Genomic DNA, 11,778 nt, shown 5'->3' with positions numbered 1-11,778 from the left:
AGGTACATCTGGTATGTGTTTCTTTTTTGTAGACTATAGCAGAAGCTATGCAGGAAAGGAGGTGTGGTTAGGCTTGCATTAAAAGCCCCTTCCAGCCGCAGGTCCGCCAGCTACTCTCCCAGCTGCAGCAGCCACAAGGGCGGACTCAAGCAACACCTGGCGGGTTGGAGCTGGGCTGGACTCTCAAGGCCAAGATCGGTGTGACTTGTAGTGCGGGGTTACAGGACAAATACTTCCGTCTGGATCGGTCTATGTTCACCCGAAAGTTGTTTTTCGTGTTGAATTCTGATGGAATTCTATGCAACAAGACGCACGAAAATCAGATTGCTATATTTTGTAAGGCTTCCAAATAGGTCTGTTTAAAATAACACAAGAGTGGATATATAGAGAGAACGCCAAGAAGGTTACATCCTTAAATAAATATGGCTGCTCTCTATGTTTGACTTCATCAGATCGGACTTTCCTCGCTAATTTGGCTAGTATAAAATGTCCAGGTATCTCTCACAAGAAAACCGCAAAAATGTGACAAAAGATTAAACATAAACATAATGTCTGCAGCAGAACGACATGCTTTCTTTATTCTTCGTCCCGTACAGTATTTGGAGATTGATCAGTTTTAACGATAGCAAAGAGGAAAAAAGGAGGCTGTTGAAGCAGAAAAATTTAATATATCTATATGAATCAGGAATCCGTTTCTCTGTTGGAGAAAGATGCCATAACCTTATATAAATTATAGATTGCATCTAGTAGATAACTGACACCGTACAGAACATCTCTATTTATTGCTTTTATTTATTGCCACTTATTGATTCGGCAACTGTTCTCATTGTCTAACTGCGTGATGGCGCGATCCTCATCTCTCTCGATTTGTAGTATTATAAATTATGACCATTTGAAAGCGCATATCCTCCACAGCTTTTTAGTAGCTAAGTTTTTGTGGTTTTGCTCATAACTGGAAAAATCGGAGTCTATATTGGTATAGCCTTTAAGTTCTCATAACTGTAGTCGCATAATCTGCTCTCTAGAACTGAATCCCTGAGGGTGTCATGTGTTTAGCGGTAAATCCACCAGGTCCCGTTCTCAAGCAGGCTATCCCAACCAGACACAATAAAGAATCTCAGAGATTTGTTTACTTTGTGACTTTAAGAGTCATGATTAGCGGAGAACAGGGGTAGTTCTGTCCTTGAGTGTTGTTGCATTGCTTTACATAGTATAAACAAAGTTCTAACGCTGTTTCTTATGACCGACGCTCTCTTGTAGCGCTCCCTTCTTCTGACAAAGACATGTATGTGCAGACCATATCCCTTCATTCGGAGTATAGTGATCATTCAGTCATGAAAAGTAACTGGCATCAAGGCTGATTGAAAATCACTTTTAATGGCTTCTGTTGTGTTCTTCTCAGATTGCCCGGTTGTATAAGAAAACTCCTTTTTGTGTATACTATTGGGTTTTTAGAGTAATATAAACATGTGAGTTTAGACCACCTTATATGGGAAGTGAACATTCGGAGGGATATCACTTGTAACGTGTCCTACAAGCTATCAAGAGATGCGATACAATGATAAATATGTGAACATGGAGCCTGTCCCGGGAAAAAATGGTTCAATTTTCTTGAATAGGAACCCCAGACCTCTCTGTGAACAAAGCATAAACAGTCACAGTGTGTTCTTGTGGATTTTAGGGAGGACTCTCTCTAGGAGATATTGCGCGTTGTATTAGAAATAGTTATTTGTAGGCAGTTAAACATCCGAATTAGAACGTCCTCAATCCGATCTCTGAGACAGAGATCTCAAAGCACTGGCGGAAATAAAATACGTTTTTATACATGCACCTGATAATAAATGGTGTTCTTCAATGAGGTGGGTGTAGCAGACGCATGGGAACGAACTCCGTGGAAACAAAAACAGAAGCGAGGGAAACGACGCGGCTCGCTTCTGCTCGTTTTGGCAATTAGTAGATGTCGCTATGGGCTGTGCTTTTGTAGTCCATTGTACACACATATATCCTCTTGTATCAAGTATTTTTTCATCGGTAGATTACGTGTAAGTCAACAGGCTACCAACACATGTCGAAATCAAACAAGCTACAAATACGATCAACTCACATAGTGACCACAGGAGCAAATTCAAGGAAACGTATGCCAAGATAACAACCAACTAACCTACCATTCTTCAACATGGCCGGTGATTTTGACCACAAGAGTACATTGCGTTAAGTTAACTTTTATGTATAACACCTTTACTTTGTTTTTGGGTAACATGGCCAGCGCTACGATCTTTACTCTGTGGTAAAACTAGCTGCCTAGATGCTTCATGCCTACAGAAGCACTTTGATCGGCTTAAAGCATCATTGGGTTGGTGTGATATCTCGTTTTTTGGTACTTCTCCTCCTCCGTTGCTGTGCTCTTAGACGCGCACATTCGGTCATCTTGCCTCCAGTGACTTCTAGCGAAATCTGCATATTTTTGATCCACATAGGTATACAGTCTGTTCCGGATTCCTGGCCGCATGTAATTGACATACTGATTTTTCTCGTAACGATGATACATAATTGAAATACAGGTGAGGGAGATTTGAATAACACTAAGATCTCTCTTTGTTAGTGAGAGGAATTCGCAGTCACGTTATGTGGTTGTGTAATTGTGTCTTTTGTTTTTTGTCTTTTCATTTTGTATACTTAGTCGTTGTTGTAAGTTGATTTGCCTATTGTATTTGATTACAGATTGCAAGCAGTGTTGTTTAGCAAACATTTAATAATATGTAAGTAACTACAGTAAAAATCTGATAAATTGTGAATTTGGATCATGAGTCACATACTTACTAATTACAGAGCTGTATCATAATGTTATTGCCGAATTGAGCAGATACCTAATTTGTGCTTCTGTTCTAGTGTTGGTTGTTGTGTTGTTTCTCACTAGGCGTCACCCAAATTTGAATATATCATTAGCTATTTGGCAGGTATTTTATCAGTATGATGTATAAAAAGTATGGTTTATATTAATATCAGCCCAGGTGTTGAGATTTCTCGCAGACTACAGAATGGAGATTAGAGGACGTATTATCTTACTTGTGACTGTTACACTTGTTATTACGGACAAATACATTTAACACATGGAGAGATCTTGAACAGATGTCCTCTCTAGCCGCACTCCCTATTTAAATCTATGCACCACGACTTACTATGGAATGATGAGATGGGACTTTTTCCACAGAAAGAGGTGTGTGGGGGTATTCAGAATAAATGTAGCGAGGCCATTTTTACTGCGAGGACAGGATTCTTGAGTCTGTTCTCAAATATGTAATATTATCGTATTTCTTGATGCTGTGCAGCACCACAGTGACAATTCCTTCACTTCATTGTTGTTTTCTATTGTTAAATGTTTAAAAGCCAATAGTTCAAAAAGCAGTAGTGTTTTGGGAAGATATAATGGCATGGAGGAAAAACACCAGAAAGACATGTGTAAATGTATTTTCATTCAGCTTTCATTAGTTTTGTGATGTACACCTTACTCGAATGGCAAGGGACGTTGATTATAGGTGGTGGACACCAGGCATAGCAGGGTAGTCTTTGGTCAGAGAGAGGGCGCTAAGAGGCTTGTGGAGTAGTGAAGCATTGTTACAGCTTGGGGACCCTTAATGTATTAATTTTTAGGCACATGTAGATGCAAGATAAGTACAAACTAACCCTGATTCCTCTTCTTGATTTTTTTTAGACCTTCGCTTAACAAGTAACCCAACAAGTTACATAAGATTAGTTCTTATTTTTATTGCCGGGGGGATCTCTTCTCTCTTCTTATTGTGGTTTGGTATTCTGCTTTTTAAACGGATGTGGATTTAGCGTAATAATGACCGTCAGGATTGTCTAATAGAGACAAGATTTTAGGGACATATTTGATGAGACAACCAAAGAGGTCATCAACTCAATTTGCTGCATAAGGCATCGGCTTGATATTTGTCGCTCAGTCTAAAATAATAAACACTCAAAATTATCAACTAATAACAGCTTTTGGAGGGATCTCTCTTTGTTCATTTAATGTAGCTTTATTAACATCTAAGTCGAACATTATAGAGGGGATTGCCATGAGTACGCCAGTAGTCTACGGGCAGTTTAACATGAACAGTTCATACACTAAGTGCATAGAATTTCACGAGATGGTATACCAAATAGATCTGTACTGGAGCCTAACTTACGTATGGCAAATATTGAATAATTAAGTAATAGGGTTTTTCTTTTCCTCCAGCGAATCCTGATGCAATTTCTTATTTTCTGCATTTCAATCAGCCATCTTTTTATTGTGTGCTTTGTAGTTTTTTAGAGATCAATCTCAGGCAGCAGGAATAATGGTATAAGGGAATTCCAAGAACACAATAAAGTGCAATGAAGTCGATTTCTTGCGTGCAAGGCTTATGCTTTAGCTGTTATTATTTTTCTTACAATCTTTTGTTCACGCATCTTTTGCAGTTTTTACATTGTGAATACTACTTAATATAACTACCTAGCTAATTAGTCCCATCATTTGGAAATGGCAACAAACCAGTACTTGAGGAATGGAGCTTTTTCATCTTCTGACGGAATGACACTGCTCGCACCTGGAACGTTATACTGTTATTCACTCTTGTTAGCATGTTCGTACTTGAGACAGAACCTAGTCTGTGTCTCGCGAGGATCGCAACTGTAAATCCATCACAAGTTGATTCTCTCTGTTGTCACACTTTCTAGCAGTTCCTCTCAACCAGCTTTGATAACAAAGTTCTTCTCGTGAACCACTACCTATCCAATGCTGTTTCTGAAAATATGTCCTGTCGCATATGCTTCTCCTCTCTTCTTTTCTTTCTTCTCCGTCTCGTGGGTGTGTTTTTGTTGGTAGAAGACGATTGCCCAGATATTTTTCCCTAAGATGTTGGTGAGACTATCAATTGTAACTGAAGGAAAGTGGAATATTGATTTTACATTCCATCGGTACACAGACATGACTCATTACGAATGCTAAGTGTTGCTTGTGCCTCTGGATGTGTAAATAGGGCAGCCTTTGCTAGCACGTAACATATATAAACTTTATACGATGACATGTCGAATGTGCTAGCAAAGCTGCAATGTTGCAATGTGTTAGCTCTTTCTGCTGCCTCAAAGTGGCCATAATACAATGAATACTACTTTCATTTCCAGTTTGGTTGTTGGAAACATATGAACCATGCTAACTAACACAGCCAACCTAAGCCACAAAGCTTAAACAGAAAGTCAGAGTTCAGAGGTTTAAATTTGTTGCCATTAAGCGCTGCTATGCAGCAAAGTATGGTGTGCAATAATCTGTATAATCTGCAGAGCGGCAGGGGTTTACTATGTGTGACTATCAGAAGGAGTTGCAATCTATTTTGCTATTCTTCAAACCTCCTGCTGGATCCTCTTCAGCTCTGCCTCCATGTTCTCCAGCTCATGTCTGCAGTCCAGCATCTGCTCACTCTTCTCCTCTCTGGTAGCGGTCAGATATGCAGTGCAGAGAGACAGTCAGGCAGGCTGGTTAGTGTACACTACTTACTACTTTTCTGTAATACTTTTATATATATTTAAATGCTGCAAATGGCAAAATATATTTGTGAGAACACACACATTCCCCTTTTCAATCATTACTGCAAGAGAACAGATTTAATCAATTATAATTTAATGTAGTAGATTATTAATTTTGCTACAAACTTGCACTGCACACACATAGTATAAAGCTTCCAACATTAAGCTGCGTAACCCCATTTTGTTTTCATCTCCCACATGTTGTCGAGAAACAGATGCATGCAGGATCAGATATATCAATGCATATGAACAAACTGAAAAGCCAGGGTGATTGAGAAGTTCAAAGTCCCACCATACATGATGCTTTAAGCGACATTGTGTTTGCTCAGAGGCAGCAGTATGTGAATCTGAGCATCCCAACAAGAGAGGACAATATAGCAGAGAAGATGGAAAGATGGAACTGAGGTCTTGATCGGATCAGGGTTTGTGTGTGTGTGTGTGTGTGTGCCTGTGCATGCAGTATCCGCTGAAATTCAGAGGAAATGTGGGTCAGTGGTAGTGCACAGCCATGGAACCTGCCAAGCAGGCGGTAATATGGGCCAAACTCCCCAGGGCATCTCTACTATGTCTCTCTCTCTTTCTCTCTCTCTGCCTCTCATTCACTCTCTATTGGCAGTTCCCCAGAGTAAAAGCTAACTCTTTACCAACAGCCACCCTGAATAGAAACTCATACTATACTAAAACAACAGTATTAAACCCAACAATCGCTTGCTGTGGGAATGGACAACTTCCACCACTGGGTGTGTTTTCCAGTTTTCCTTTGCATTGGCATGTTTGCTGTAAGATGAATTTAAAATGGTTGCTCCTGATAGTGTAAACTATATGTTAACCTTTTAGTCACAAGGAAGGTTTTATACAGTTTTCCCCCTCATGCTTTTATGTTTAACCCCTTTATATTTTAAATACTTTGTAAATAAAATAAAACTATTTGGTCTGTCTGTCCACTTGGTACTCACAGTTCTTGTCTAAGTCGTCTGATCTTGGCCTTAGAGTCAGCCAGCTCCACCGCCAGGTGTTGCTGAGTCCCCGCTTGTTGCTGCTGCAAGCTGGGAGAGTAGCTGGCGGACTGCGGGCTGGAGGGGCTATTAAGCAAGCTAACCACACCCTCCTTTTCCTGCATTAGCTCTGCTATAGTCTACAAAAAAGACACATACAGATTACCTTTAGCACATGACTCTGTACCTAATGTATCTCTTAAAATCTGCACACTCAGAGTAGAATTGTAAAAAATGAAACAGTTTTCAAGTCTTATTATGCACACTTTATACCAAAAAATACAACTTTGTGTAGATGTTCGGATAAATTTCCAAATTCACATAATACATGCAGTTAATATGTATCTCTCAAACAATCAGAATAAATGATGAAATAAAATTTTATGTACCTCTAGCTGCGTATTCCTCTGGTCCAGCAGATGTCGGAGGTGCGTGGCCATGTTCCTCGCTGCGGCCTCCAGCTCATCTGGGTGCAGCTCGCTGGACTCCAACCACTGCAGATCCAGCACGTTCTCCTGATTGTGGGTTAACTGGTAAGCATGGGGAGGGACAGTCATTCAATACAATGGGAAAGAATACGTAGTGCCTGTGAAACCTAGTGTATCTAAAGTATTCTTTATTTGTCCCAGACTCAAGCTTGACTATACGCAATGATGTGGCATTTTAAAGCTCATGTCATATAAAGCCAGGTACCTCCTGAATATGTGCAGCTATGGCAGCTTTGGTGTCAAAGTCAAGGGTCTGGATCCTCTCGATGTACTCCTCTTTCTTCTCGCACTGAACATAAAATGTGAACAGATTTAAATCTCCACAGCTCATGCAGTCTGTTTTAGGTTTTTCAGCATGCAAATGACCATAGTCAGCGTTTACCTGAACTGCACATCCCAACAGCAGCAGCAAAAGTTTCTTCATTTCCTCCAGACTTTGTTCTGTGGGGAGTAAAAAAAAAAGTTCATTATCTGAAGAAAACTTATCAGATTGAAGCAGTGAGGGCTGCTGGCATGGATTTAAGTTGAAACGAGTACGAGCTGGTGAATTTGGGTCACCACTTGCCAAAGCCTCACCATCACAAGCCACTGTGGTTATCAGACTGATAGAGTGCAATTGAATTAAAACAGAACAAGCGAAAGCAGTCTGTCTGCAAGGAAATACTGTAACCATTTTCAGTGCTGGGAAGGCTTCGGGAAAAATGCTAACTAATTTTCATTGTTCACTATTTAGAAACAAAGATCATTACTTGTTTTGCATTGTTGCCATTTTAAAAATGCAGTTAACAATTATATTAATACTAGTAGTTCAGTTTCATTGACAGGCTTATTTTAATATCTTTTCAAATAAATAATAAATTGCATAAATCATTTTGCAATTCTCTCTTTGATCTTTTAACTCAACCAGCCAGAAAAGGGACACAAAGTCTATATTACACATGTCCTAATCTTAGCTAAATTATGGGGAAATCAATGCAGAGTTCATTGATTCTCAGCAAACAGACTAATCATGCTTCCAACCACATACTGACTTAGCAGCTCCAATAGAGAGGAGAGATGAGGAATACTTTCAGATGAGGTTCTTTTAAAAGAGCATACCACAGTAAGGAGTCCTGCCAAGCAGCAGCACGTTTGGCAAAGGAATCATGATCAATTGTCTCAGATTATCCTGCAAAGAAAAGAGAAACAGAGGGATGAGGGAGACGGGTCGAGAAAAGGGAAGATAAGCGCATTTTAGGCCAAAGTGAAACAAAGGCACAATACAACACATCTTAAGGTCTAGCCAAAGTGCTTGAATGGACAGGGACGTATGTATGTACAGCACATAGCAGCTGCCTAAACACATGTATAGAAACATAGCCAACAAATGGAGGAGTGCTCTGAATGGGTAGGTGACAGAGCCAGTTTCCTTGGCGCAGTGGGGAAATCCACCAAAACTGTTTGGTACAGCCTTGTATCAGGATACAAGTGGTTTGCGTTTGTGTGTACAGTATGTATGGTGGTGTGTGTGGAGGGTAACGGTGATTGTTAATAGCTCCTAATGAGGATAAGTGACCCTGTAAGTTCAGGAAACTATTACTAATTCCCATTTGCAAGGAAAGCTATTGACTGGAGTCATTTAGTCTTTGATGTACTATAGTCCGCCCTCATCCAACAGTCCCATTTTCCAGTGACTGCCACCATGACCCTTTAAGGATAGTTCAACTGACTGGTTTTGAGAGGATGTATAAGTAGTACACTTACTTTAACTAAAAGTATACTTGATTAAGAATTCTTTAAATATGAGCAAAGAAGCAAGCATAAATTAATTTTGACGTTTGAGTTTACCAAGTGCAACTACATTAGAAACAATAATTAGATAAGCTATTGATGATACTGTTGATCTGTGGAAAACAAAGCAATATATAAACCCATCACTCCTTTGCATTGCTAATCTTAAGAACTCGATTGTCCCGTCCTCAATGAAATGACTTTTCTTGTGATCTTAACAGATCTTAACGGAAGAAAGCTGAGCTTGAATCGTCCTTAATCACGCTGACACAGTCAGAAAATCCAGGATACAACATCAGTGGTGTCTGCCCCATCTTGTGACTTTATGTGTCACACTAAAGCTCTGTCTGTCTGTGGCTCTGACCGCAGCTTTACTTACTGTGGCTCGCTGCTGTGCTGATTACACAGATGTGTACATGGTGGATATGTAGGGCATGCATCTTAAGAAGAACTAGTTGATCTGCTGGGACACAAGTGCTACCAACAACCTGGTCTGCGCATGTGCGAGCCACTGTGTGCGTGATGGATGATGCAAATTGAGGTAAAAATCCAAATGAAATGTTCAGATATTGTAATCCGATGTAGAGAGATGGAAAGCTAAGCAGCACGAGGCTCTGATACGTTACATATTATATGGCTGAGAAACAAAACTCACCAGATAATACGTCTTGATTTGCTGGACAAGGAAGTTCAGGTTCTGGATCCTCTGACTTGGATCCCTGCTCACTTTGTTTGCACCCTGAGGTGTGGCTGAGGGATTTCTGACGATGGGACAAAACATAAAGGTGTTTTACTTGACACTTCTGCTAATCACAAACAAACAAATGGTTGTCAGCGGAGTGGAGTGAGAGGAAACTGCGAGCTGGTACAAGTCTTGGCTCAAGAATCGCCATGAAAACATGTATGAGGTCTCTATTCATTCCTAACTTTAGCCTGGGTGACGTCATTCCTTTCATCCAACAAACTGGGCTGTTTGCGAGCCAAACGGGGTGGTCCGCCCGAAAGGAAACCCTTTAGCTGGATTCTTTGGCTGTTGGCACGGGTCTACTGTATTCTTGAGTTGTACTGTCATACATTACAGCTGACTTGTTATAATGGAGCTTTGTGCAGTGGGGCAACAAGGTGTGAGTCTGACCTATTTTGGTCAGACTCACACCTTGTTGCCCAGGAAAGGAAAGCTGTTGTGTAAAATTAAATTTACAACTGTGAAGAAAGATAGAGACAGACATAAAGACGTAATGGACGACAGACAGAGAGACGCTGCCTAGCTGCCCAGCACCAGTCCACAGGTCTCTATCTCTGTGCTGTTTGTCCTGTTTTTGTGCCTCCTCCTCCCTCCCATCTGTGTCCCAGTGCCGCTAAACACCAGCAACAAGGCCCTAATCCCAGAGGGTCTCCCAATCCAGGAGATTATCCCGCCTCTTCCCCTCCCCTCGTCGCAGCATTGTTTTGCATTTAGAGCTGGTTATTGTGACTCCGGGGGATAAGTGGGATGAATGCATACTGTAGACTTGGGGTTGGCTAGACAGCATTATCCACAAGTGCATTGGGTCATCAGTTTTTTACCCTCTTCTTTGCAACGCTTCAGTTTCAGTTAGTACTCTACCGTGACGTGCCATTTCATCCTGACAGGGAGGCTAAAGTAAGTGTTAGTTTGCAGACATCCTTCACACAACTGCCAGAGGAACATAAGTTAGTGTTTTTTATGGGTGAGGGTAATTCCCTCAGAACATAAGGCACCCAAATCATAATCTCTTAAGTAGCGACTTGACAGTATCTATGATGTCCCTCATGTCTTGGCAGATCTGATCCATTTGTAGTCATTTTCTTCTCTGTGGTGTCCCTCAGTGTTGAGTAGGTGTAACGTTCATGCTAATTTTAACATTTTCTTTTTGAGAAACACTAACCTGTAAGTAATGAGGAAGTTGCATTTAAAGACTGCTGCAGACTACAAAGATCCCTTTTATTACTGCAGAGTGACAAAGCCAGTACTGTTGGTGCCCGGATAAGAATGTTAGGAGACGCTTGATACTGTATCAGTAGCTGCTATAGATGGCACAAGGGGGGGGGGGGGATACCTAATTCTTAAAAAAAAGATTATGATGTGCATGCACTGACATTTCACCTGAGTTTTTCCCTTTAAACCTCACAGTAAAACTTAATGGCAGATGCTGTATGAAGTCTACGGCAGCCGGCAGCTTCAAAACACAGGCTACTAATCTGAATATCCGTCTGGGCACTGCTCATAACCCAGATTATGAATGTGACAAATGAAATATAAGCTGCAAGAACAAAGCTGGCATGAAGTGACTTACATTTGCGTCATTATGTCATTCAGGAAGACTCCATCCAGTAATTCAGAAAAGTGTATGCCCCCATCATGTGGCAAGAACGTCTTCACCTAAATAACAAGGAAGAACACAGGGTGAGAGGTTTGATGTCACAGCGCCTGGCCGAAAATCAGAGCTTCCTGCATTACTTACCCAAGTGACAAGTGGGCTCAGCATGAATTGATCCAGGCAGGGAAGAAAAACTCCACTTTCCATCGTTACCAAGGTTGTGGGTGATCAATCTCAGCAGAATATCCCAGTTGTTTCATTTAGGAAAAGGCTGACAGCAGCCTGGTAGCTACATTTTCTTCAGGAGTGAGGCAGTCCTGCAGAAGTGCACCACTCAAGTTGTCCCATCCATCTTATTTGAACTAGTTGGGAATGTCCTCCTGGCACTGCGGTTCGGATGGTCGGCGTCCTCGCTCACAAGATCCCTCCTCTTGCAACAGCTACATCCACCGGCAGGTTAGACCTCACTCCTATCCGCATTTTGTCCCGCAGCACCACAAACACCCTAACATCCTCCTTGCTCCTCTGCTGCAAAGGCATCTGCCGTCAGCGCCCCCCCCCCTCCCCTCCATCCCATCATCAACCCCTCCTCCTCCTCCTCCTCCTCCCAGCTTCCCTGAT

General features: G+C 41.3%; 1 protein-coding gene across 1 annotated transcript in view; it reads right to left on the bottom strand.

Annotated features, from left to right (window-relative positions):
* The window catches only part of ccdc88aa (coiled-coil domain containing 88Aa), a 22,900-nt gene extending 11,216 nt beyond the window's left edge, over positions 1 to 11,684 (bottom strand). Inside the window, exons 1-9 of the mRNA XM_035660241.1 lie at positions 11,302 to 11,684; positions 11,134 to 11,219; positions 9,474 to 9,579; positions 8,147 to 8,216; positions 7,431 to 7,489; positions 7,254 to 7,337; positions 6,950 to 7,090; positions 6,522 to 6,700; positions 5,389 to 5,470 (exon numbers count right to left, since the gene is read on the bottom strand). Of these exons, the coding sequence (XP_035516134.1) occupies positions 5,389 to 5,470; positions 6,522 to 6,700; positions 6,950 to 7,090; positions 7,254 to 7,337; positions 7,431 to 7,489; positions 8,147 to 8,216; positions 9,474 to 9,579; positions 11,134 to 11,219; positions 11,302 to 11,364 (870 nt within the window). The 5' untranslated portion in view covers positions 11,365 to 11,684. The remainder of the gene's footprint in view (positions 1 to 5,388; positions 5,471 to 6,521; positions 6,701 to 6,949; positions 7,091 to 7,253; positions 7,338 to 7,430; positions 7,490 to 8,146; positions 8,217 to 9,473; positions 9,580 to 11,133; positions 11,220 to 11,301) is intronic.
* Between the last annotated feature and the right edge of the window lie 94 nt (positions 11,685 to 11,778).

The sequence above is a fragment of the Morone saxatilis genome, unplaced genomic scaffold (assembly GCF_004916995.1).
Source record: "Morone saxatilis isolate NCDOM2014 unplaced genomic scaffold, NCSU_SB_2.0 Contig17, whole genome shotgun sequence".
Lineage (NCBI taxonomy): Eukaryota > Metazoa > Chordata > Actinopteri > Moronidae > Morone > Morone saxatilis.
The sequence above is the reverse complement of the archived record's forward strand: the minus strand, read 5'-3'. Positions and strand labels throughout refer to the sequence as shown.